Raw genomic sequence first — 23,001 nt, 5'->3', positions numbered from 1 at the left:
GGGACAGGGAGATGGGGGGGTGTGGGGGGGTCAGGAGATGAGCAGGGGGGTTGGATGGGTGGAGGGTTCTGAGGGGGGCAGTCAGGGGGCAAGGGATCCCGGGAGGGGATGGTCGGAGGACAAGGAGCAAGGGGAAGGTTGGATGGGTCAGGGGTTCTGAGGGGGGCAGTCAGGGGGCGGGAAGTGGGCCAGCTGTTTCCCTATCCCTGTATAGTGTATTACTGTGTACTACTTATGGCTGCCAGTCCTGGTGCTCCGTAAGTAGCACATTCTTATGGGGAGAAATTTAATACGCTGCACCCAGGGGACAGACCCCCAGACCGGCAGCGGGCTGAGCGGTTCAGCCTGCCACCAGTCTGGAGTTCCGTCCGCCGGCTCCCACCAGCCAGGGTCCCAGCCGCCGGCCCGGCTCAGCCCGCTGCTGGCCGGAGGTTCCGTTCACCCAGGCAGGCAGCGGGCTGAGCGGGGGCAGCGGCCGGGACCCCAGCTGGCAGCAGCGTGCCAGTAAAAATTGGCCCGCGTGCCGCCGGTTGCCGACCCCTGCTTTATACATAAGGTGATTACAGGACAAAATCATGGGTTTATGATGTTTGCTGAATCCAATAGGTCTTGCTCATCTGCCATCAGCAGTGTCATTGAAGGGGGGCCATAACAAAATTTGTAAATGTTTTCAATCAAACAAAACTGGATTTTACTCACCTATATTATGGATGGTAGATTGTAGGGCATTTCTCAATGAAATAATCCATTGTTCATTCCTCTCTAGTGACTTTTGCTGTACTGTACAATGGTTAGCAAAACATCCTAAGCACATGCTTAACTTTAAGCACTGGATCAGGGGCTTAGAAATTTGCTGGGACCAAGAGCTCAGTGGGCTTCACAGAGGCTCAAAAGTCATTTTTGTTGCTTTGTAAATGGACAGGGCAGATCTGTCTGGAGGATTTAATTTTAATAATGAATAAAGGCCTAAAATGTTTGTTTAAAAAACAAGGGCTTTTGTGTGCTTTTTTTTCTAAATCGGAAATTCAGCTATTGCCTATCCTGGAAGGTGCCATGAAGAAATAGAGAAATAGCAGGAATAGGATATCACAAGTCTAACAAAATGAAAACTGATTGATGTGCGAATTTGAATTAAGGGCTGAGAAAGCTCCCAATACACTTACATCATCCAAAAAGTCTTCCACCAAAAATGGGAAGACTTGACATTCCTGATATATGTACGTGGCAAAAGCAAACCGGTGGGTGGGAGGGAGACTGGACTAACCATCGCCCTTCTCCTTTATAGATCACAACCAGAAAAGGGGCCACTTCCTTTGCAAACCCCTTTTAAGGTCAGACTTTACATTTACCTGCTGTGCTGCCATATGTAGCTCCCACAGCTCAGCAACCATAGAGCTTCATTCTGGTTGAGCTCGACTCTACGCACGAGAGGAGCCTCTGCTTGATGCCTCTCAAAGCTGAACTGAAGGGCCAGCTTTTTACAAAATAATGGGTTAATCTTACGGGCTGATTTCAATATGTAAATGTCAGTCCTCTGGAAGCTGAACGAAGATCGATTTAACTGGATAGAACTAGAGGTGTGACTGTGCAGACCCACAAGCTGATTAACAACATTATCGACCAAAATGAGTCAAACCCACAGCAGTGATTCCTAAGGAAGAGTTTACATGTTTACGTTTCCCCTCTTTTTGTATTGAGAGCAGCACAAGAAAAGCATGATGCCCATTTAAGTAGCAATAAAGCCAAACAGCCAAGGACATGTTATTCCTCCCCCCTGCTCAGTTCCTTTAGGGAAGCGTTTGTCCCTGTTCTACTCGTAGACATACGACAGCAGTTCATGGGGAAAGCTATGTACATGCTAAAATGCCTTTTGAAACTGGTAACTCATTCGGCACATGAGGTGCCAGTTAATATAAGACTATTGGGTTTATAGTTCTTGAAATATTTGTGGCTTGAATATGTTAAAAACATTTAAAGCAGCAGGAAATGACTGTGTACAAGGAGTTCTTTTTCCACAGGGTCTATTTATTCATCTGGTGAACGCATCTTGTAATTTAACATTCTTTTTCACATTAAATGAAAAAATATTCCAAGAACCCGACATTAACAGAATTTTCAGGTTTACAGTGAAGCACTCAAAAGTTAGGAAGTGACAAAGTTAAGGGTGAATGTACAACCTTAACATTGCCTCCTTTTGTGTGCAAATTACAAGCCGGTCTTGAATTGCATCATCACATACCAATTTGCAAATAACACAATATACCAGAGGGTCTTTCTAATAACTTTAGATACAATGTAGCACATGCCTCTTCACTAGGGGAGCTTTTTGGTGGAGAAAGCAGCAGGTACGTGAGAAAGAAAATCTTGATTTCTAGGCAGCTCCCATCATTTAAAAAAAAAAAAAAAAAAATGACCAGGACTGTCCGAAAATAGGGTTTTATAAAGGAAACCACCTGAACCACAGCAGTCACTGCTGTTCCCGTTCTACTACCCAGTTAGAGGATTTTCAAGTAAATACCCCATAGAACTGTTCTCTATTTGGATTTATTAGTTATTATCAAGAAAAGACAAATAGTGCTTCTGAAATATTGCAATAATCAGTGTTCTGAGTTGCTGTTACCAACAGAAACAGAATGGAATTCTTGTACCGTGCAGGGTACGGATGCCCTGCTGATGGAGCTCTCTGTAGTCTCCGACAGTTGACATCAGCTGAGGATCTGCTGCCTGGTGTCCTCATTTGTACATAGTGCCTCAGTGGAGCTATGAAAATTTACATCAGCTCTGGATGAGGCTCCTGGTCTCTTTCTGCGTAGAAGAGCTCAGAGAAGGAATTCTGATGAAATGAAATAAAGCTGCCCCCCGCCCCCTTTTTTATTTTTTACAAGAATCTAACTGCCAGCTAAGGGAAATATAAATACTTTTATTTTACTGCTCAGCACACACATAGAAAAAAGGATCTAATCATTTTCCTTCCTGTTGGACACACCGAGGTTACTCAAGGTAAAATAAAGTTAGTGGTAGGATTGGAGCTTGGATATAGATTAATTCCTACGGAATCCATACTTCTAAAAACCCCAGTCTACCGTAGAGGAGATTTTTAAAGACGGGTGGGTGAAAAACCTGCTCCTCACTGAAGTCAATAACAGAACTCCCATTGACTTCAGTGGAGTCAAGATTTCATACTAACTCACATTAGCAATACATATTGCAACTGTTCAGATAAGCTAGGGGCTAAAATTTCAAGTTCTTTGGGCCAAAATTACTCATCCTCTGCGCCCTGATATTCCCACTGACTTTCATATAGGTACAAGTGTTGCTCAACTTGCTCAAGTGAGTAGTCTCATTGGCTTCAACAGGACTACTCAAATGAGTAAAATGAGCAACAAGGTTAGGCTTGCAAGCAGGTAGGAGTTCATTGATCTTTCCCTATATAGAAAATATAAATTAAGTATGTACTTAAAAATATAAAGACCAGAGGTGGCATGTTAGCCAGGGAAGATTTTTAGCAGCACTATAAACAGAAGATTAAGTAGATGGTTGCCCGCAGCCCTATAATAATAATTACCCTCTCTACACAAAGGGCAGAAAGTTCTCAGGTCCTAAAGTGCCCAGCAGCTCCTGAGGGGTAATCAACCCTTACGACGCCCACTGAAATCAGTGGGAGTTATGGGTGCTTAGTATGGTTCCTCAAGTGCTTAGCAAGTCTCAGGGTTGGGCCTAAATTCATTACATACACCGGTTTAGTTCATGAACTAGGCAATATTCATGGACTAGAACTACTACTGCAGGGGGATTTTATGCATGTAATTCCCATTGACATTAATGGGAATATCTCATGTTCACTTAGGGCTTGGCTACACTTACATTTTATAGTGCTCTAACTTGCTGGCTCGGGGGGGGGGGGAAATCACCCCCCTGAGCGTAGGAAGTCAGAGCGCTTCAAAGCGCTAGTGGAAAGCGGCTCTGAGCCGAGCTCCCAGCGCTTGGAGCTAATCCCCTCGTGGAGGTGGCTTACCAGGAGCGCTGGGAGAGCTCTCTCTCCCAGCGCTCGCGCAGGACCACCCTCGCACTTCAAAGCGCTGCCGCGGGAGTGCTTTGAAGTGTCTTGTGTAGCCAGGCCCTTACTATACAGCAAGTGGGACAACTGTTGCTGGCAGTTGACTTGCATTAACATATACAGCATACTTCCTAGTAGTAGACTGGGCTTACTGGACTCGCTGACAAGTACACGGCCTTTCACACAGTTTCACCTACCTCAAGCAGCCTGAACTCTGTGAGAACGCTAATATTCCCAAACATGAATCTCTAGCTCACTGAAGGCAATCCACTTTTTTTAATAACTATGATACAAGCAAGTGGTGCAGGTGGGGATGGGTAAAAATATGGAAATCTGATCTCCTCATTTTATATTAGGGAAGGCCCCCCCCATCCTCTCACCAGTTCACTAACAGGATGAGAGTCATATGCCACTTCTGAGAGCAGTCGCGGTGGAATTACAGGAGTCAGAGAGTCATTAGTAGCTGCTTTAAATGATTTCCCTTTGTATCTGAATTGCTGCCGCAGTGCTTCATCGACTGAAGTACAGCAAGAAAACGTGGATGATAGAACACACAGATTCCTTTTTCTGGCCCATACAAAGGGCTTGCTCCCACTGACGTGAGTGGGAATTGGGCCAAATCCTCAGCTGGTGTAAATCAGCATAGCTCTATGGAAGTCAATGAACGATAACCTGTGTTTATTTACTGCAGCTGAGGATCTGGACCTGGGTATAGGAGGGCAGAATTGCGTTCAAAGTACCTAGATAACACCTTACTGATGGAACAACAACCTTTACCCCCAGCCAACCTGTTGAGCAGGTTGGCTTTATTTATAGCCTCCTGTAGGAAGACAGGTTCAACTCCATCTGCTCCTGCAACTCATTGCATTCTATTGTTTTAAAGCCTTCACACTCCACTTCCTCCGCTGATGGTGTCACTGCAAACATGCAAAGTTGCTGGGAAATGTAGCATATCCCTGGAAGCCAGTCTGCGGCCTGACAAGTCTCATTTAAGTCACTCATATCTCTTTACGATCACACAATGACTTCTCAAGCTGAAGACCTTTTCCGTGGACATACCTGTTTCACTGCATGTGTTTAGGTGAATGGACAATAATCTGGATTGTCACATCAACATGATTAAAATCAGTTTAAGAGCTCAGTAAAATGCTGATAAAGAAAAATCATTGAAATCTAACTCCTCCTTGGCACTGAAGCCTTGAAGTGTACCCTAGAAGGAAAAAGAGCACGGGGGGCAAAGGGGGGAGAGAACCCCAGTCCTGTTCCACATCAGCAGCTTGTCCTGTATTTACTGTAAAAGGGAGATACCAGAATTAACAATTCAAGTAGTCTTTAAATTTCTGAATCATTGCAAACAAATTCAGACAGCAAGTCAACTGAAGAACCTTGAGGGTCTTTACAAATAAACCCTCTATATTTATATAGCATGAAGATATTATTTCTGGAGTAAACTAGTCAAATAAATGGTGGAGCTATAGTATAAAGAATACTTCAGTGCAAAACCATTTAAAAATACTTGGAAATAATGGACCAGATTATCAGCTATGAACAGCCAAAGCGCACATGATACACGACAGGGTGTGTGTTTGTGTTTCATTGTGTCATGTTAGAGCAGACTCAGGGCTGCACTAACTTGCTGCAATGGCCATACAGGGCTGAAAACACAGCCAAAGATCAGTTTAGCAAAGGGGTATGTCAGCCACACCCACTTTCCCTACTATACCAGCGGAAGGGAGGATGGCTCTATACCACCAGAAGATCACTCTGATACTCTCTGGCCAGGCAAGACAGCGTCAGGGCCAGATTACAGTGGTGATGAGGCACAAAGTGGTCCTAATATACTGAAGGATCTGGCCCAGTATTACTTATGACAATTTCTTTTGAAGCCATGGCTGATCAAAAACTACAGTGAAAATAAAGGTAATGTGCATATATACACATACGGCTTCCAACAATTAAACATGTTTATCATCTATGCAGTCACTATGTTTTATAGATGAGTAGGAAAAAGCTCTGTCAAGAACAATAGTAAAAGTAAAGCACAGGCTACAAATATAATACATTGCCTGAAATCAACAATACACTTCCTATAAAAGCTGCTGGAGTATGTAATTACTAAGAATGATGCTCAGACAGTTTACACTAGCTGGCCTGATGAAGTGCCTTGCAATAAATATTTAATTTGAAAGAAAATAATATTTTTAATACTAGTCAAAATTTGAACCGATCAGGTCTTTGGCTTTTCCACTTCCGTGGTTCACGCCACCACAGCAGCCCATTGAAAAGTGTCTTTTAAATTAGATCAGTCCAGTCAAAAGCTACTGTAAGTATTGACTGTGTGTGCAGTATGGCACTGCAGGGTGAAGACAAGAATTAACAGGTCTTTTAAAAGATTTTTGTAAAAAGTGTATTTAAGAGAGACATCTATTATTTCGCCATCATTCCTCACCTACTAATGTGTCTGTGTGCACATATATATCTGGCCAAATTTGGCTCTGATGTAAGTTGGGCAACTTCACTTACTTTAACAGAGTCGCACATGCTTATCCTAGGTTTGAATTTACCTCATGGTTGTTTTTAAATGAAGTCTTTGTCAAGAAAAGTTGAAAGGTGCACAAAATTTCTTTTCAACACAAGTGCTTCTTACAGCTCCACTCTAGCAGCATCTACACTACAGTCAGTTTAGGCATCTAGGGCCCGAGCCATCTCCTGCTGAAATCAACAGGAGCCTTTCCACTGACTTCAACAGGAGTCAGAGCAGACATCTAGGAAGCCAGAAGAAATTGTCCTCTCTATGCCCTGTCACTGGTTCTAAGGTTGGGTTTTTCCTCAGTTAAACACATAGATCAGAGTCCCATTCTGGAATTATTTCACCAATCATCAAGTTACAGTTGTATTTTTCTGTCTAACCCAGAGTTTCTTCTGTGTATATTTCTTGGCATCCACCCAGCGGAGGGCTGTGCTGAGCTGAAAGGAAGAGCTTTATAGTTCTCTCGGTATGACAGTGAAGGGGACAACAGGACTACTGGATTCGAGGTCCAGAGCTGTTAGGAAGCATTCCACAGCAGCTTCGTTTTTTCCTTGAGCTTGCAATACTTCTCCTAGGCTGTTCCAGGCTTGGTGATTGGTGCTCTGTATCTGGACTGCATCTCTCAGAACCTTCTGAGCCAGGCTTCTCCGCCCGAGCCTGCTCAGTATGGGGCCCTGCAAATAAACAGCAAGCTTGTATTAGTGCATAGCCGTACTAACATAGCGTGCTCCACAATGGGACAATACATGGTGTGCCCAAGGCGCTCACACTCTAAACAGACAGGAGCATAAATCAGCTGTGATATTCCTCAGCCTGTGAGAGGAGAGAGGATCTTCAGCACAAAATGATTCTTGAAGAAGAGGAGTTGCTCATTACTAAGTTATACACTGATTTGATTGTGGACGGATTTAACAAAGGTTGTAAAGCCTTTGATCCTGCAGGAAAATATCTGGGAGACCAATTACCCAGAGAGCACAGGCCTAAATTAACACTTGTATGTTTAGTAATGCAGACATGCAGCTGCCTCCCAAGCACACCTTCATGACCTGGGGAGGTTTTGCAGCACCTTGCCTTAGTTTCCCTTCTTCAGGGCTCCTCAGAAATTCCACACACATGCTTCTTTCTCTCTGTTCAAACACCCCTCCTTAGTATGGTTACCAACTTTCCAGTCACATAAAACTGAACACCCTAGCCCCGCCCCTTCCCTGAGGCCACACCCCTACCCCCTGCCCCCGCTCACTACATTTCCCCTCCCTTGGTGGTTTGCTCTCCCCCACCCTCAGTCACTTTCACTGGGCTGGGGCAGGGGTTTGGAGTGCGGGAGGGGGTAAGGGCTCTAACTGGGGGGTGCGGGCTCCGGGGTGGGGCCAGAAATGAGGGGTTCAGAGTGTGGGATGGGGCTCCAGGATGGGGCAGGGAGTTGGGGCATGGAGGGGTGCGAGCTCTGGCTGGGGGTGCAGGCTCTGGGGTGGGTCTGGGGATGAAGGGTTGGGGTGCAGGAGGGGGCTCAAGGCTGGGGGTGGGGCCGAGGGATTTGGAGTGTGGGAGGGGGCAGTAGGTTGAGGCAGGGGGTTGGGGTACAGGAGGGGGTGAGCACTCTGGGGTGGGGCTGGGGATGAGGGGATCAGGGTGTGGGAGGGGGCTCTGGGCTGGGGTGCCTGGTGAGGGCTCTGAGCTGGGGGTGCAGGTTCTGGGGTAGGGCCAGGGATGAGAGGTTTGGGGTTCAGGAGGGGACTCCAGGTTTGGGGGGGCTCAGGGCTGTGGGTTGGGGCTCAAGGTTGGGGTGTGGGTTTACCTCAGGTGGCTCCCAGTCAGTTTGGGGGGGGAGGGGGACACAAGCTGCCTGCTTGTCCTGGCACCGCGCTGTGTGCACCCCAGAAGCAGCCAGCAGGTCTGGGTCCTAGGCGGGGGGGCCAAGAGGCTCCATGCAGACCCCCCAGGCACCGCTCCTCCCCCCTGCAGCTCCCATTGGCTGGGAACCAGCCAAGGGGAGTGCGCAGCCGGTGCTCAGGGTGGGGGCAGAGCACGGAGCCCCGTGGTCCCCCTACCTAGGAGCAAGCCAGGACAGGTAGGGACTAGCCTGCCTTAGCGCCACAGCACCACTGACCAGACTTTTAATGGCCCAGTTGCCGGTGCTGGCCGGTGCTGACCGGAGCTGCCAGGGTCCCTTTTTGACTGGGTGTTCCAGTCGAAAATCAGACACTGATCACCCTACTCCTTAAGGTCTGGGTTTCTTAACATCAAAGTTCAGAGCAAAACTGAAAGTCCCAAATAAAGTTGACACAGTTCAATTGTATTCCCTGCTTTTAGTAGGCCACTCCCAGTCTTGTGTAGCTGGAGGATTCTTTACTTCTCCCCTGGAGTCTGAACTTGGCAGCTCTTCCCAGATGTTTGGCCTGCCTGGCACTCCCAACCCTTCCTAAGTGGAGATATGCTCAGGCCCAAACTCTTCTCCTGCTCAAGGGTCTCTTGCAGGACATCCCATTCACTGCAGCTCTTCTGAGGTCTCTGCCAGAGCTTCCAGCCTCTTGTTTCCTATTCCCTCTGGCTCTTTCTAGAGACCAGTTGCCTTTTATTAGGTCACATGGTGAGGCTTGTTAACAAGGGCCAGGTGGGCTGGATCAGTACCCTCTTAAAGGGCCCAGTCCGAGCTGTGACAATCAAAAATTTGGAAGAGCCTCACTCTCAAGATCAGGTTTGCAGAGCATTTGAGTTCACATTTCTATGTTCTCTATCATTTGTTAAAAATGTGCTGTCTTTGTCATTAATTCAATCAGTTTGTAAGGGTATTCATATCTGAACAGGTAAGAAGCGTCAACCCAAGTGATAGAATTCAGTGTTACAATGGAGTGAATAATCACAGGAAATGTGTTGCGGTATTTCACCCACTGCGAACACCATGTGCCTCACTTTGGAAATCATCTTGCAAGAAAGTATTTCATTTCAAATACACTTATAAAGATATATAGAAAGAGTGAGGTGTCAGTATGTTCGATGATTATTTGACTTCTGTTGTTTCCTATGCTTGTTTTGTGTAGCTGCAGTCATAAATTTAACTAGAAGCGTTAGTAACCTTTGATTGGCTTAGCTGTCTCTAGCTAAGATAAAAAGATGTGCAATATTTTGAAATCCTTGTGGTCACAGCCTAAAACATTTCTTTGATGAACGACGGGGGATTCTTCTGCAAGTAGCAAATATTTTTCTTTGTCTTCTTGTGTTTACTTTATACAGGTAGCCAGCAGATGCACAATCCATCACCATGACTAAGTCCTGTATAGCAGCGGTAACCCGTTACCAATAACTACAGAAAAATATTACCATGCAAGAGAAAGGAGCAAAGATGCCACATGCTTTTAAGCAAACAAAGGATTCCGCAACAAAGGTTTCCTTGGTCAAAAGAAGAGCACACATTATTTTGATCTGAAAATACATTCATAACTATTTCATATAAAACCTGAACTTTTAAAGCCCAAAAGCACTTACTCTCTCTAACGCTTTCTCCCTCTGTGTTTACAAAACAGCGCCTGAAAGTAATTAAAAGTCAATGGGCCATATTCTGCTCTACATCTGTGCTTATATCTTTTCCCTTCATGGCAGTTGTATATGTCTACTCAAGGCAGTTTTTGGTCCATTGTGGGTAGCTGACTGGAAACAGAATCAAGCGTCTATGACCAGACTCTATGTAACTTGTGCATCTAAATCTCCCATCAGACCAATTTCACAGATGTGGAAATTGAGATACAGAGCAGGCAAGTGACCTGTCCAAGGTCACACAGCAAGCCTATTGCAGAGCTAGGAATAGAATATAGACATCCCAGATCAAAATCCCATGCCTTAACCAGAAAACCATCCTTTTTCCTAGGGAGCACATGTACTGCTCAGGAATCCCATGACTATTAAAATTGATCTCAAGATCCTTGTAGTCAAGGTTTCAAAGAACCACCTTCAAATTGGCACTAATGGACATCCATGTTGGTAGTCTCAGCAGAAATGCTAAAGAAGTAATGGGCCTTACAGACTGAGCTATCTTCTAGAGATGGTTACTTCAGAGCTAGCATGAGGCACACTGATGGGAAACCCTGTGCTGCTGACCACCTGTTTTGGGCCTGTTGTGTGAACTGGGAGGTCAATCTTTAGGACCATCAGTCTCCATGAACATTAAAACAAACCCCATCTAATAAAAACAAAAACAAACTGTGCAGCACCATTTCCTCATGTCAGTCTCAAGTGAATGATGCCTTTTGTAGTTAAGGATCATCTGTTGGATTGACTCCAGGTATCCAAAGCTCTTTGTCATATCCTTGCACACCATTTTCTGTTCTGCCTGCATGACAACTGGTATACTTGAGTCTGAGGCATTCCTTCTAGTTTACTTCTCTCTGCAAATATTTTGGGACATTACATCCGAAGGAGGCTGTCTACCAATGCTGGGCATTGCAGTATACTCTACTAGCACAGGGTGAATCCCAGAACATGTGTAGCCTTTAGTCAGAAATGTAATGTTACAAATAAAGATTTGGCTGATTGTAAGTAAAATAATCATTTAAAAAGTTACCCATTTAGTTCATCAGAACAATCTACAGGTTTACAGAGGGCTGATCCAATGCGCTTTGAAGTCAGTGGAAAGACTCCCATTGACTTCAACAGGTCTTGTTGGATCAGTGAGAAACTGTGAAATGGTTTTGGGGAATGTTGCTACCATCAACATTTCTGAGCCTCGATTGGAGGCTGACTTGCTGAAATATGACAGTATGGAGAACTCATTATAAGTGATTGTTAATGCTACTTGTTCTAGTCTTCTGCAATCCTAACTTTAAAAAAATAAAAGTACTTTAATGTTTACTATTTAAAGAACAAATTGAATACTAGTTCTGTGTAGTGAGGCTGAATGGAAGAGCTACTTTGAGTCTCTATGCAAGCCTCAAACAGTTTTTGTGAACTACAGACCACAGAATCCCAGAATCCTGTGAAGTAACACACACCACTGAACACTTGGTTTCTCTGAGGTATTTGTTCTTGGAGCTGCTCCTCACTAGTGAATTCCATATTTCCCCCTGGAGTCTGGCTAGCTGTAAACAATGCGTGCATGTTGTTGCTATGTAGAGTCCATCTGGAATCTGCCTACAATGCAAAGAAAATAACATATTCATAGAGCCACCCACTGATGGGCAATTTACATTTTTAGCTGAAAGGTTTTTTAGATTTTCTAATGAAAGTTCCATTCCTTAGTTTCCATAGAAACACATCTGCTTGATGTGTGTGCATAATTTCATAAAATCAGAGATCTAAGGAAGATTAGCAATTAGTATAAATAAGAGAAGACAACTGATTAAGGGTTTCATCTTCCTACTACAAGCAAAAGGAGGGGCTGTATTATTGTTGTCCTTTATCCCCCGTGCTTTTCCCCCTCCCCCCCATATCAATGCAGAAATCAATGCCTGGCACAGCCTTTCTTTTCCAGTTCAACAGCAGGATTCTTTTGGCTATCAAGAGGGCTCTTAGGAGCTACCTCCTTCCCCATTTATTTAGGTTATACAGATGGTTAGTATATCCTAGCACTAGAGACACTGAAATATTGTCCATTGATTTCAATGGGCTTTTAAGGCCCTAATCCCACTCCCATATACATTAAGAGCAAAACTCCCATAAGCTTCAACAGTGCAGGGTCAGGCCCCACAGGCTGGTTTTTAAATTAATATATATATTGTAATGTTAAGTAAAAAAAAAAACCCAAAAAACCCACTGTCCTGGGAACAGTGCAACTATGTTAAATAAAGAGGCTGCTTTCCTATGCTAATTGTTTTGCTCTAACTATTAAAGCTTAGGTATTGATCTACCTAATATGGTCTGAAGATAGCTAAGACAAATTCATTTAATTTTTCCTCCTCTATTTTTTTTTGGTTGAAGCTAAATGTTAATGCTTGTGAATCTAGACAGATAGCATTGAAATGATGTCCTTTCTCTCTATCCACACTGCAAGATTTATAGGAACACTGTCGTCTTTTTTCATTTTAAACTTCCTTGTAGAGAGAAGTGGTAGCCAAGTGATGCTGGTGCAACTTATCAGTGCACGCAGATACAGTCAGTGCAGATGCTGAGTTTGGCATTATGATTTAAGGGGACGTACGCCTGTAACCAGATTCATAGAAGGTGATCTGTAAAGCAAAAGAAACACTGGGCTTGTGGGTGGAATTTTCAAAATTGCCCAGGGTCCAGATTCTCAAAGGTATTTAGAATGTTAGGTGCCTAATTACCTTTGAGGAGCTGGGCCTAAGTGACCTAGGGCTCGTCTACATGGAAAATGGAATCCAAATAACTGTATCAGTTGTCATCCATGTCTTTAGTTATTTCAGTGCTGTCCATGTATTTTGAAATAGGAGTGCCCTATTTCAATACAACTTAAGTAGGTAAAAAGCAGTTATTTCAGTTTCCATCTCCATGTAGCCATTAGGACTGGAGCACAAGTCCCGTTGAGAATCAGCAGGATTTGTGCTTCTTAAGTCATTTATGCTGTTTTGAAATTCCCTTTTGTGCCTTTTTTTACTTCTCTATGATGCATGGAGAAGGCTCCTAAAAGGGATTTTGTTTGAAGTTTTTTGTATTAGAAATTCAGACTCTCTCTTCCTTTCTCCTTCTGGGAGATGTTATGGATAACTGAAAAGCCAGTAACATATAACATTAGAGATAACAACCAACTGACTGAGAGGGGAAGTTATTTCTAGTTAGAAAGTTAAAACACTCTTTTTGCTAACATCTGCTTAATTCAAATGTCTTATAAACAACTGGGAGAAAAGCTCTCTTTGTTATACCCTCAACATCCTCCTCCCCTTCCAGAAAGGGCTCAGAAAGCTCCCAATCAATTTCTTGGGGATCTCAAAGCAAAAATAAGGAATAGAAGACCAAGCGAAAAACCCTTTGTTTTGGAAAAAAACCTTTCAGGTCATCTTTATACATCATAAAGAAGCATGGGGACACATCTACTTTTATCCTTTGCAGGGCACCTTTAATAATAATAATGTGTCCAGATGTCTTTACTCAAGAATCAATGTCCTTATTTCCTCTCCCAAAAGAGGAGAGCAGGGATTTCACCCATTACAGTAAGAAGAACGGGGTGGAATTCCATTCCCAAGTCAAAACATCAATTTTCTTTGGAAGTCAGACACGCTGAGTGTGCCCTTGCTCTCAGTGAGGTCAATGAGAGTGCTCAGCATCGAGCAGGATCTGGCGCTATTTCAGAAAAGTGCCCATTGAAAGCGGGTTGGGCTTATTCAGCAGCATCCTGCACAATGCCTCTGAAACACATTTGAAACCCTGTGGTAATATTCTCATGTAACACAAAGTCTGCATTGCTACTGGGCAACATACCTTTGTGTAAATATTTAACCATCAAAACAAGCTGTAAGCAGAATCTGATGCATAGATCAGGATATGACAAAGAGCCTTTTTGTAAAATGGCAAAGGTTAAACCCTGGAATCACAGGACAAAAGATTTGCAATTAGATGATTTCTGCTGCTGTTTCTCTTTGATAATTGTCCTCCATCCAGGAATAGATCTTGATCCATCTCTTTCAAAGGAGTTGGGATTTTTGAGCTGTGGGGAGTAGTTATGGTATCACCTCACCCCATGATGGTCTGCCACCGGTCAGTTATTTAATCTTGCATTCTGTTTATTAAGTGAGGGTTGTGTGACATGGTAGATCTAGATCCTTTGAAGGCTTTTACAAAAAATTCATGAACCATAAAACATAAAGAGCCCTGCTGGAATAATCTGTGGGTATCTGCCAGATGCGACGATGAGCTAGATTCACTAAGGAACTTAGGTATTGCAGTGCTGAGCATCACCAGGCCAAACATTTAGGTGCAGAGAAAATCACTAGGGTTCACAAAGCTTGAATTAGGCTCTGAGGTTCCTTCCACAATGAATGGGGAGAAATAAGTGCCCTAGAATGGGATTCATAAAGGCCAGCACACTAGGAGGCTCCCTACCTAAGCTAGCCAATGAGAGATGCCAAGGCAAGGGCATTCTGTCCTAAGCCCCACATCTCTTTCAGGGAGTTTGGCACCTAAGCCCACACTTCCAGGAGGCACCTCCCTCTCCTCGGGTGGGGCAGGAGGAGGAGGACCTTCCTCCTAACTTTTAGCCCAGTAGTAAGGGTACTCACTTGGGATGTGGGAGACCCCAGGTTCACCTGAGGAGGAGAAGGGATCTGAACAGGAATCTGCTACCTCTCAGGGTGCCCCAACCACTGGGCTATAGGACATTCTGATGTGGGGCTCCCTCAGTCTCTTCTGCTGAAGCTCTTCCAGGGTGGATAAATAAAATGAAAGACAGGGAGCAAGATGCAAGCATGAGTGACTCTGTAGCCTGGTGGGTATAGCACTCATCTGGGAGGTAGGAGAATCAGTCCCCTTCTCCAGTGACTTTTAAAATTATTTATCCACAATGGGACAGCTTCAGCAGGAGAAACTGAAGGAGCAATCCCCGCCATCAGAATATCTTATAGCCCAGTGGCAGAGCACTCACCTGAAAGGTGTCAGATCCCTGTTCAAAGCCCTTCTCCTGCTCATGCAGAGGGTGGACTTGAATCAGGGATCTCCCACATCACAGGGGAGAGCCCTACCCACTGGGTTACAAGGCGTGATGGAGGTCGTTCTCCTCCAGCTGTTTTGTGTGAGTTCGCATATAGGGCCCAGTGCGGTAGGCGAGATTGGAGCGCACTTACCAGATGAGGCCCCGCAGGCGAGTTAGGAGGAGGAATGCCTATCTCCCTGAACTGGTGGGTTTAGGCATCCACGGTGCTTCAGTGTGCATGCTCAGAAACAGAAACATAGGCACCTAAGAAATTTTAACTGCAAAAATTTAGGCACTGAGAGATTTTCGGAGCCTGCAGAGTTTGGTGACAGCTGAGCAGGAGTTTTGTGAATCCCACGAGGCCTGATTCTGGGATTTAAGCACATAAAATGGCCTTAGGTACCTAAGTCCTTTTGTGAATCTAGCACCACATGACTTCATTTGCCACCTTGGTACTGTGGAACAGTGGGAGCCAAATTCTGTATGAAGGTTTCATCTTTTAATGTTGCTACTTGTGCAGTAACTACTACCCACACTCTCTACCTCCCCTCCCCTTCTGAAGCAGCATTTCCTGTCAATCAATTAATCTAAACTGCTGCATTTGTGGAGGCTGGGTTCAAAACTGCAGAATGTGGAAAGAGAAAAAAGGAAAGAAAAGAAGGGAGTGATAATCAAGCTTCAGCAATGCCTGGCATCTACTAACATTCTGGATACTATGCAACTGGGCTTCAGACCATGCTACTTCATTGTGACACCCTCCGAGCAGAACTAAAAAATCAGCTCAACATGGCAATGAACAGACACCACATCACTGCTCAGACCACTCAATCTCTCTGCAGCTTTCAACTAGTCAATCACAAGGTACTGATGACCCACATACATTTAGCTCCACAGTGATCTATCCTGCCCTCTTTCTCCTTCAGTATCTACTTGAAACAGTGTGCAGAGGTGGTGAGATGCCATGCTCTGCTGCTAACAATACACCCATGGCACCTGGCCATATATATCTCTTTCTAACTTTCAGTAGATGCCACCACTGACAACCAAAGGATGTCACACTGACTAGAGGACATCAGCACCTAGATGAAGAACAAATGGCCCAAATTTAATCCAGGCAAGTCTGAAGTGATGCTGTTTGTGAGTGGCAATACTCTTTGGACACTGTCCACCCCTTCTATCAAAGCCATGAAGTTTGAGAGTTCTGTCTGACTTACTATTAAACCCAGACAAGCAAGTAGCTCAGGTGTTAGAAAATGCCTTCTCCCACCTCCAGCTGGCTAGGAGACTCATCATCTTCCTCCCATCAAAGACCTGGCCACAGTGACCCATGCCCTTGTCACCTCCAAACTGGATTACTGCAACTCACTGTGGAGTTGGAGCACAACTGGAGTGCTCAAGGTGGAAGCAACACAAAGGCTTCAGAATGTGCTGGATGCAGCAAGCCCAACTCTTCATGAGGATCGGCTATATCAAGCACATCACCTTTGTGCTCCTCTCTCTCTCCTGGCTCCCAGTCTGTCTCCATTGCTCATTCAGGATTATCTGGTCTTCAAAGCCATCAACCCATGAGGGCCAACTACATTACAGGCTGCATCTCCATCCACAACCCCTTCAAGACAACTGTGCTCTCTTCGGACAATGTAGCTTAAAAAGGACAGGAGGAGGCACATGAGACTCAAGATAAAAGCATTGTGAGCTGATAGGGTTCATCTGGGGAATGAGTATCCTGGGGAGATTAGTTTGGTACAGAGGCAGATCCTCCTTTAGAGCTTGCTACAAGTCTTTTCTCTTTTGAAAAGCTTTCTCACCACAATCAGAATCAGTGTGGAGAGGGGGAAAAAGAAGATTTTTAAAAAGAGTGTGTGATGTTGCACCCCATAATGCTTTATGGAAATATTCTTATGAAATTAAATATGACATAACTGGAATCTATTTTATGCTAGATATGCCATGTAACATATCTCTGCAAAGGTTATAATCTACTGGATATATTCATCCTATTTGTATGTATGTATCATTTTTGTATTCGAAGTTAAGAATATTGGCTGTGTACTTGTTTGATTTTAAGTAGCCTTAGTAAGGCATTTGGTCAGCTTCTTTAGAAAGGAATTTACAAGTTAAGTGCCCACTCAAGAAACACTTAAGCTAACGATGAACGTTGAGACGCCCGTCCACATCTGAGCTTTCCGAGGAATGTGACCTGGCATGTAAGGACTGAGTCATGCATGGACATGTGACTTGCCCATGTGACTCCAAAACTCCATCTTGGAGCTGGGTTCTACACAGGAGAAAGGAGGGGGTCTCCACCCACAAGAGAAAGTCTATTTAAGCCCCTGGGAGACCTCTCCATTTTGTCTCCAGTTGGCTCTAGAGATAGCCTCTCCACCCCCAAAGGATACCTGAAAGAAATTGGAACAAAGGACAGTAACCACAGGGGTGTGAGTGACTGCTGGACCCAGACTAGAAGGAGCCTAGTCTGTAAAAGAAGTTTACTGGAACATCTCTGAGGGTGAGATTTAATCTATAATCACTTTCTTACTGTATTAGGCATAGACTTGTGTGTTTTATTTTATTTTGTTTGGTAATTTATTTTGTTCTGTCTGTTATTACTTGGAACCACTTAAATCCTACTTTTTATATTTAATAAAATCACTTTTTATTTGTTAACCCAGAATATGTATTAATATTGGGGGGTGGGAGGGTGGGAAGAAACAGCTGTGCATATCTCTCTATCAGTGTTATAGAGAGCGAACAATTTATGAGTTTACCTGTACAAGCTTTATACAGGGTAAAACGGATTTATTTAGGGATTGGACCCCATTGGGAGCTGGGCATCTGAGTGTTGGAGACAGGAACACTTCTTAAGCTGTTTTCAGTTAAGCCTGCAGCTTTTGGGGGACGTTGTTCAGACCTGGGTCCATGTTTGTAGCAGGCTAGTGTGTCTGGCTCAAACTGGGCAAGGTTCTGAAGTCCCAAGCTGCCAGGGAAGACAGGCTCAGAGGTAGTCTCGGCACATCTGTTGGCAGTCCCAAGGGGGTTTCTGTGATCCAATCTGTCACAGAGTGCTCCCAAGCAGAGGTTCCTGAGAGAAAAGCCAAAGATACATGAAGCCCACTAGGGACTTCTCCGTGCAGATGTAAGTTACCTGGGAAGCATTTAGATACCATGGCAATAGGTTCTATAGAAAGCACTGCAAGATTCAGAAGAGAAGTGAAAGGAGAGAGAAAAGTAGAGAAAGGTATAGAAAGAAAGAGAAACTGCCTCTTTCCTCATGTATTTTCCCAGCTATCTACATCCTCCCCAATATACTTCCTGCAGCAGCTCATAATTGAAAGGGATCCAGTTCCCCATAACTTCCTCTGAGAATCAAAAGAAAACCCCTGTCCGCTACTTACAGCATGAAAGCCAAGTGGAAGGGGATGCACTGTGCCTCCCCCTCCCCCCCCCAGCCCGGCAGTATCTATTTCGGTTCATCAAATGTTAACAGGCATGCTGCTAGTGTGTTTGAAGCTTAAATATGATAAAACATTTATTGACATAAAAGTAGGCCCTAAGGCAGCATTGCACAAACCAAGAGGCTCTGTTCTCTTCTCAGGGATGCTCAAAAAGCAGAGGAAAAATGAAAAGAGGAATGTTTTTTCTGCCTTGCTGGACTGTCATCATTTAGGCTTCAGCCAAAGCAGAACTGTCTGCTGCATGCTCAATATTTTACAGATAGTTCTGCTTTCACTGAGACGTACACGGAAATGAAGCAGCAAGCAAGTGACCCTAACAGGATGTCTCATCCATATATTTCAAGGAGACTCACCAAATGCACCGTTTGTTCCACTTTTTTCCCCCTGGGAAAGGCAACATTTCTCCAAGGCCAGATCTTAGTAGTTGTCAAATTAATGTTGCAGAAGTCTACCCAGATGCCCTAATCAGGGATCAAGCCCTCATTATGCTGTGTACAAACATACAGTAAAAGAAGGTTCTTGCTCCAAAAAACTCAACATCTAGGGCCCCAATCTCGCAATTCACTCTGCACAGGCACTCTGGTGTACAGTCCCATTGATCTCACCCTAAACAGGTACGACAGGCAAAGCATGGGAGAAAAGGGATATACATACAAGCAGAGTGCTGCTTGGCAAACACGATGTTGATTTTATTTATAATGTTTATTCCTAGGTCAATTGTTGCTCTAGACTAAAAGGGGGTTTACATCCGCTTCCTGTTCCCATAATCCTGTCTGGTTACTGTGTCCCAAAATCCTTTGCACTGAGTGCTGTGGGATTTCAGGGAAAGTGTATAAGACTGCAAACACAGGCAGAAGCAAAGGATTTTGGGAAATATCCTTCTCTGTTCATATCTGCTCTTTCTTCCTCTTTCTATATCTCTTGGTCATTGTATGTCTATATTTGGTCATTGTAGCCTGACTCTCGACTTTGCAGTCCTATGCACTTCATTTCTTTTCCACATATCTGCTCTCTCCCTCTTCTTGCTTTGTTTATAGTCAGCAGCAGGAACATAGAGAAGGTTGTTACAGTTAGAAGTGGTACCTAAAAGATCTGCAGAAGGAAACTGACTAGGATGCTAGTCAGTTTCCCACTGCATCCTCTTCAATGTCCTATGGAAACACAGGGATTGCTAGAATGTGAAGCAATGCATCATGGAGCACTGGGACAGGACCCAGGATGCCCCGTGACCCCCTCTGCCTTCCCACAAGTCTTAGTGGCAGAAGAGGAAGAAATGCTCTGTGGGATAGCTGCCCAGAGTGCACCACACCAAATACTGATGCAAGTGCCACAAGTGTGAACAAGCTATTGCACAGGCAGCTGACAGTGTGAATACACAACAGCGGTTTCCCTTCAGCGCTCTCTGAGCGGTGCTGTAACTGCCAGCAATGTAACTCTGCCAGTGTAGACATACCCTCAGTAAGTCTTCGAAGGTAGGGACGGCATAGTGAGTGCAAGGAAACTCCTATATGTAGGCATGGTTCACTCAAATAAATTGGTTAGTCTCTAAGGTGCCACAAGTACTCCTTTTCTTTTTGCGAATACAGACTAACACGGCTGTTCCTCTGAAACTTATCAAAGGGTATGTCTACACTGCACACTAAGCCTGGGATCTGACTCAGGTTTGAGCCCAAGCTCTGCTTCTGTCCATACACAAATCAGTCTGACTTGGGTCAGCAAGCATTCAGGACCTGGGTCTTAGGAGGCTCCTAGGGGATGAGTCAGAGCCCGCGTCCTGCTGTGAGTCGGGTTCACGCCCTGTCATTTTGCAGTTCAAGCTGCAGACCCAAATCAGAAGGTCTGCATAATGTGGACGCATTAGCATAGCTGTGGGGACCCAGGTCCAACAATTGTAAACCCAGGCTTACAATGCACTGTGGATGCTCAAGTGTGAGCTCAGAAACACAGAGTCCACAAGTCCGGGTCCCATAGGTTTACAATGCAGTGTAGACATACCCACAGACAATGGGACAACTCACAGCAGTTGTATGTCTTTGCTGCATCAGGCCCTATGATCCTATTGCAGCATTCCTTACAGTAGAAAATGCCCATGCCTATAGCTAGCTGTAAACAAATGTCTCCTGAGCAGAACAGAGCTATTTAGAAAATCTTGACTTGCTTGGTTTTTCCACCCCTGGCAATCTCCTGGATAACACATATTATTAATGACATCCTCTGAACAACTACAGCCAGAGCCCCAGAAGGCACTGTCATTGCAGTAACAGCTGCTAGGAACTGCCGTGGGATCTGCAGGAATGTACCAGTATGCTCAAACTAGCACATCAATCTTCAGCTCCAGCTTTGCAATGCTTGTGAACCCATTGGGAGTGTTTCTTTATCTTCTTTTAACCTGAAATGTCTCATACACCTTTATGCATGATGAGCTTTTATTAAATTATAGATATTGCTACATTTTCTACTACATGTATAAAAGTCAAAGAGAGAATAAACTCAATGAGAAGATAAAGAATAACTGGATGCCTTGCTGAGGACTCAGAGAATTTTGCCAGTTCCTGTTCACCAGCGCATCACTATAGGGAAGCAGTTTATTTACATTGTACCTTATTCTGCTCTGTCTTCAGTGAAACTGCATGAGATTTAAACAGCACAGAATTTAGCCCACTGTCTGTTCACTTGTCTGTAAAAAGAAGCTAATGGCAGAAGATAGTACAAGAGATGAATCTTACTGAGAGAGGAGGAGAGGAAGATACAGGTGTTTGTAGTGATAGAAAAGACCTGTTAGGTTGTCAGCTAACAACCTTTCCCCACTACAGCACATATTAGAGATTGTTCTGAGAGTATACTTGGTTTTAGCCAAAAGGCCAAGAAGTCATGTGTGCTAAAGAAACCAGACTCAGAAACCTGAAGAGGGTTACAGTCTCAAGGCGGGAATAATCCTGCTCAAACTTCCTTCTAACAGTACCCACAGCCCAACTGCATCCATTCTATCCTTCAAGGGTAAAGTTATCTACAAGGAAACAGCTTCTTACCTACATCAGCATTCTAGATCCCCTCTGGTCTGTTTCAGACCAAAATATAGTATGCAGACAGCACTGATAATGTTGCAGAATGATATCGGACTGTGGACAGAGGCCACAACATCTATGTTAATATTGTTAGATTTGTTGGAAGCTTGTAACACTAATATTTATATTAGTCACTAAATTCAGGAGGCACGTCTGACTAGATAGATGCAGGAAGCAGACCTGTTGAGTGAAGGTGCTGTTTATTTACACAGTCATTGTACACAGTAGTATTGTACTTTAGTGCCCTAAATAGGCTTGGCACAAGATATCAGAAAGATCAGAGTCCAAGATGCACTCCTCTCCAGCAACTGCCTTTGACAGGGATATGAAGGCTGATGGAACATGGGTTAGAACTTGCTGGGGCGAGGAATGAGCATTCTCAGCAGAGAGGCATCAGCTCTGGAATTAATTACTGCAGGAGAACAGGCCAAACCCAAGTCCATTAGGGCTAGATGCGAGTCTGATCCTCTCCTATAATGGCTGAATGGCTCCAGAAACTATAGGGCTCTAGAAAATATACCACCAAGTTCTGTTTCCTCAAAAATAGCTTAAATGTGTGGGGCATGAGGAGGGCTAGAGAATTCTGTTCTTCTTTGAGGACTTTATTTTGGTTTCTAAAGCTATGTAAACAGAGGCTAGATAATGTGGTAATGAGCCCCTTAGGGACACATGCAATAAACAACCAATCACAACAGCTGTGTGATGTACTATAGCAGGGAAACCGCCACAGTGACACCATTAGGTAAATAGGAAGGACTTTTAAGCAGGCTGCAAGGATTTTTCTTTTCCCTTGGCAACAAGGAAGATACACTTCTAAATAAAAGGCATTTACTGGACCCAACCTTAATGCAACTCCAAGGATGTTTATGGAGTTACACTGGGGATGAATTTTCCATATTATATTTTATCCTGCTGTCTGTGACCTCTGGACATTTGAGCAAGCCTTGTAGACAAACCCTGATGATGGACCTGTGCTGTTCAAGGACACATCTACAGAAGGTGTCTAATTATAGCCCCTGTTTTACTGAACCACTTATCACCTTGCTTATGACTAGGGTGACCAGACAGCAAGTGTGAAAAATCAGGACAGGGGGTAATAGGCACCTATAGAAGACAAAGCCCCAAATATCAAGCCTGTCCCTATAAAATCGGGACATCCGGTCACCCTACTTATGATGGCGCTACTGTCTATTCCAGACTCAGGCATGAAGTATGACAACCATACAGGAACTCTCATGGGAAATGCACAGGCAAAGAACGTGAAACAACACACTAACTCTCTAACCAATCTTAGTGGTACTTAGAGCGCCGCAATTCTTCAG

General features: G+C 44.3%; 1 protein-coding gene across 8 annotated transcripts in view; it reads right to left on the bottom strand.

Annotated features, from left to right (window-relative positions):
* Positions 1 to 2,004: 2,004 nt before the first annotated feature.
* Positions 2,005 to 23,001, bottom strand: part of TTC7A (tetratricopeptide repeat domain 7A) — a 279,526-nt gene continuing 258,529 nt past the window's right edge. For 7 of the 8 annotated variants that reach the window (XM_048842851.2, XM_075127149.1, XM_048842845.2 and 4 more), the window contains one exon: positions 2,005 to 7,261. In XM_048842851.2, coding sequence (XP_048698808.2) covers positions 7,040 to 7,261 — 222 coding nt within the window. In that variant the 3' untranslated portion in view covers positions 2,005 to 7,039. The remainder of the gene's footprint in view (positions 7,262 to 23,001) is intronic. The other variant, XM_048842847.2, reaches the window with a different exon arrangement.

Source organism: Caretta caretta, chromosome 3 (assembly GCF_965140235.1).
Source record: "Caretta caretta isolate rCarCar2 chromosome 3, rCarCar1.hap1, whole genome shotgun sequence".
In the NCBI taxonomy this organism is placed as follows: Eukaryota; Metazoa; Chordata; order Testudines; family Cheloniidae; genus Caretta; species Caretta caretta.
This window is presented reverse-complemented; position numbering and strand designations above follow the sequence as displayed.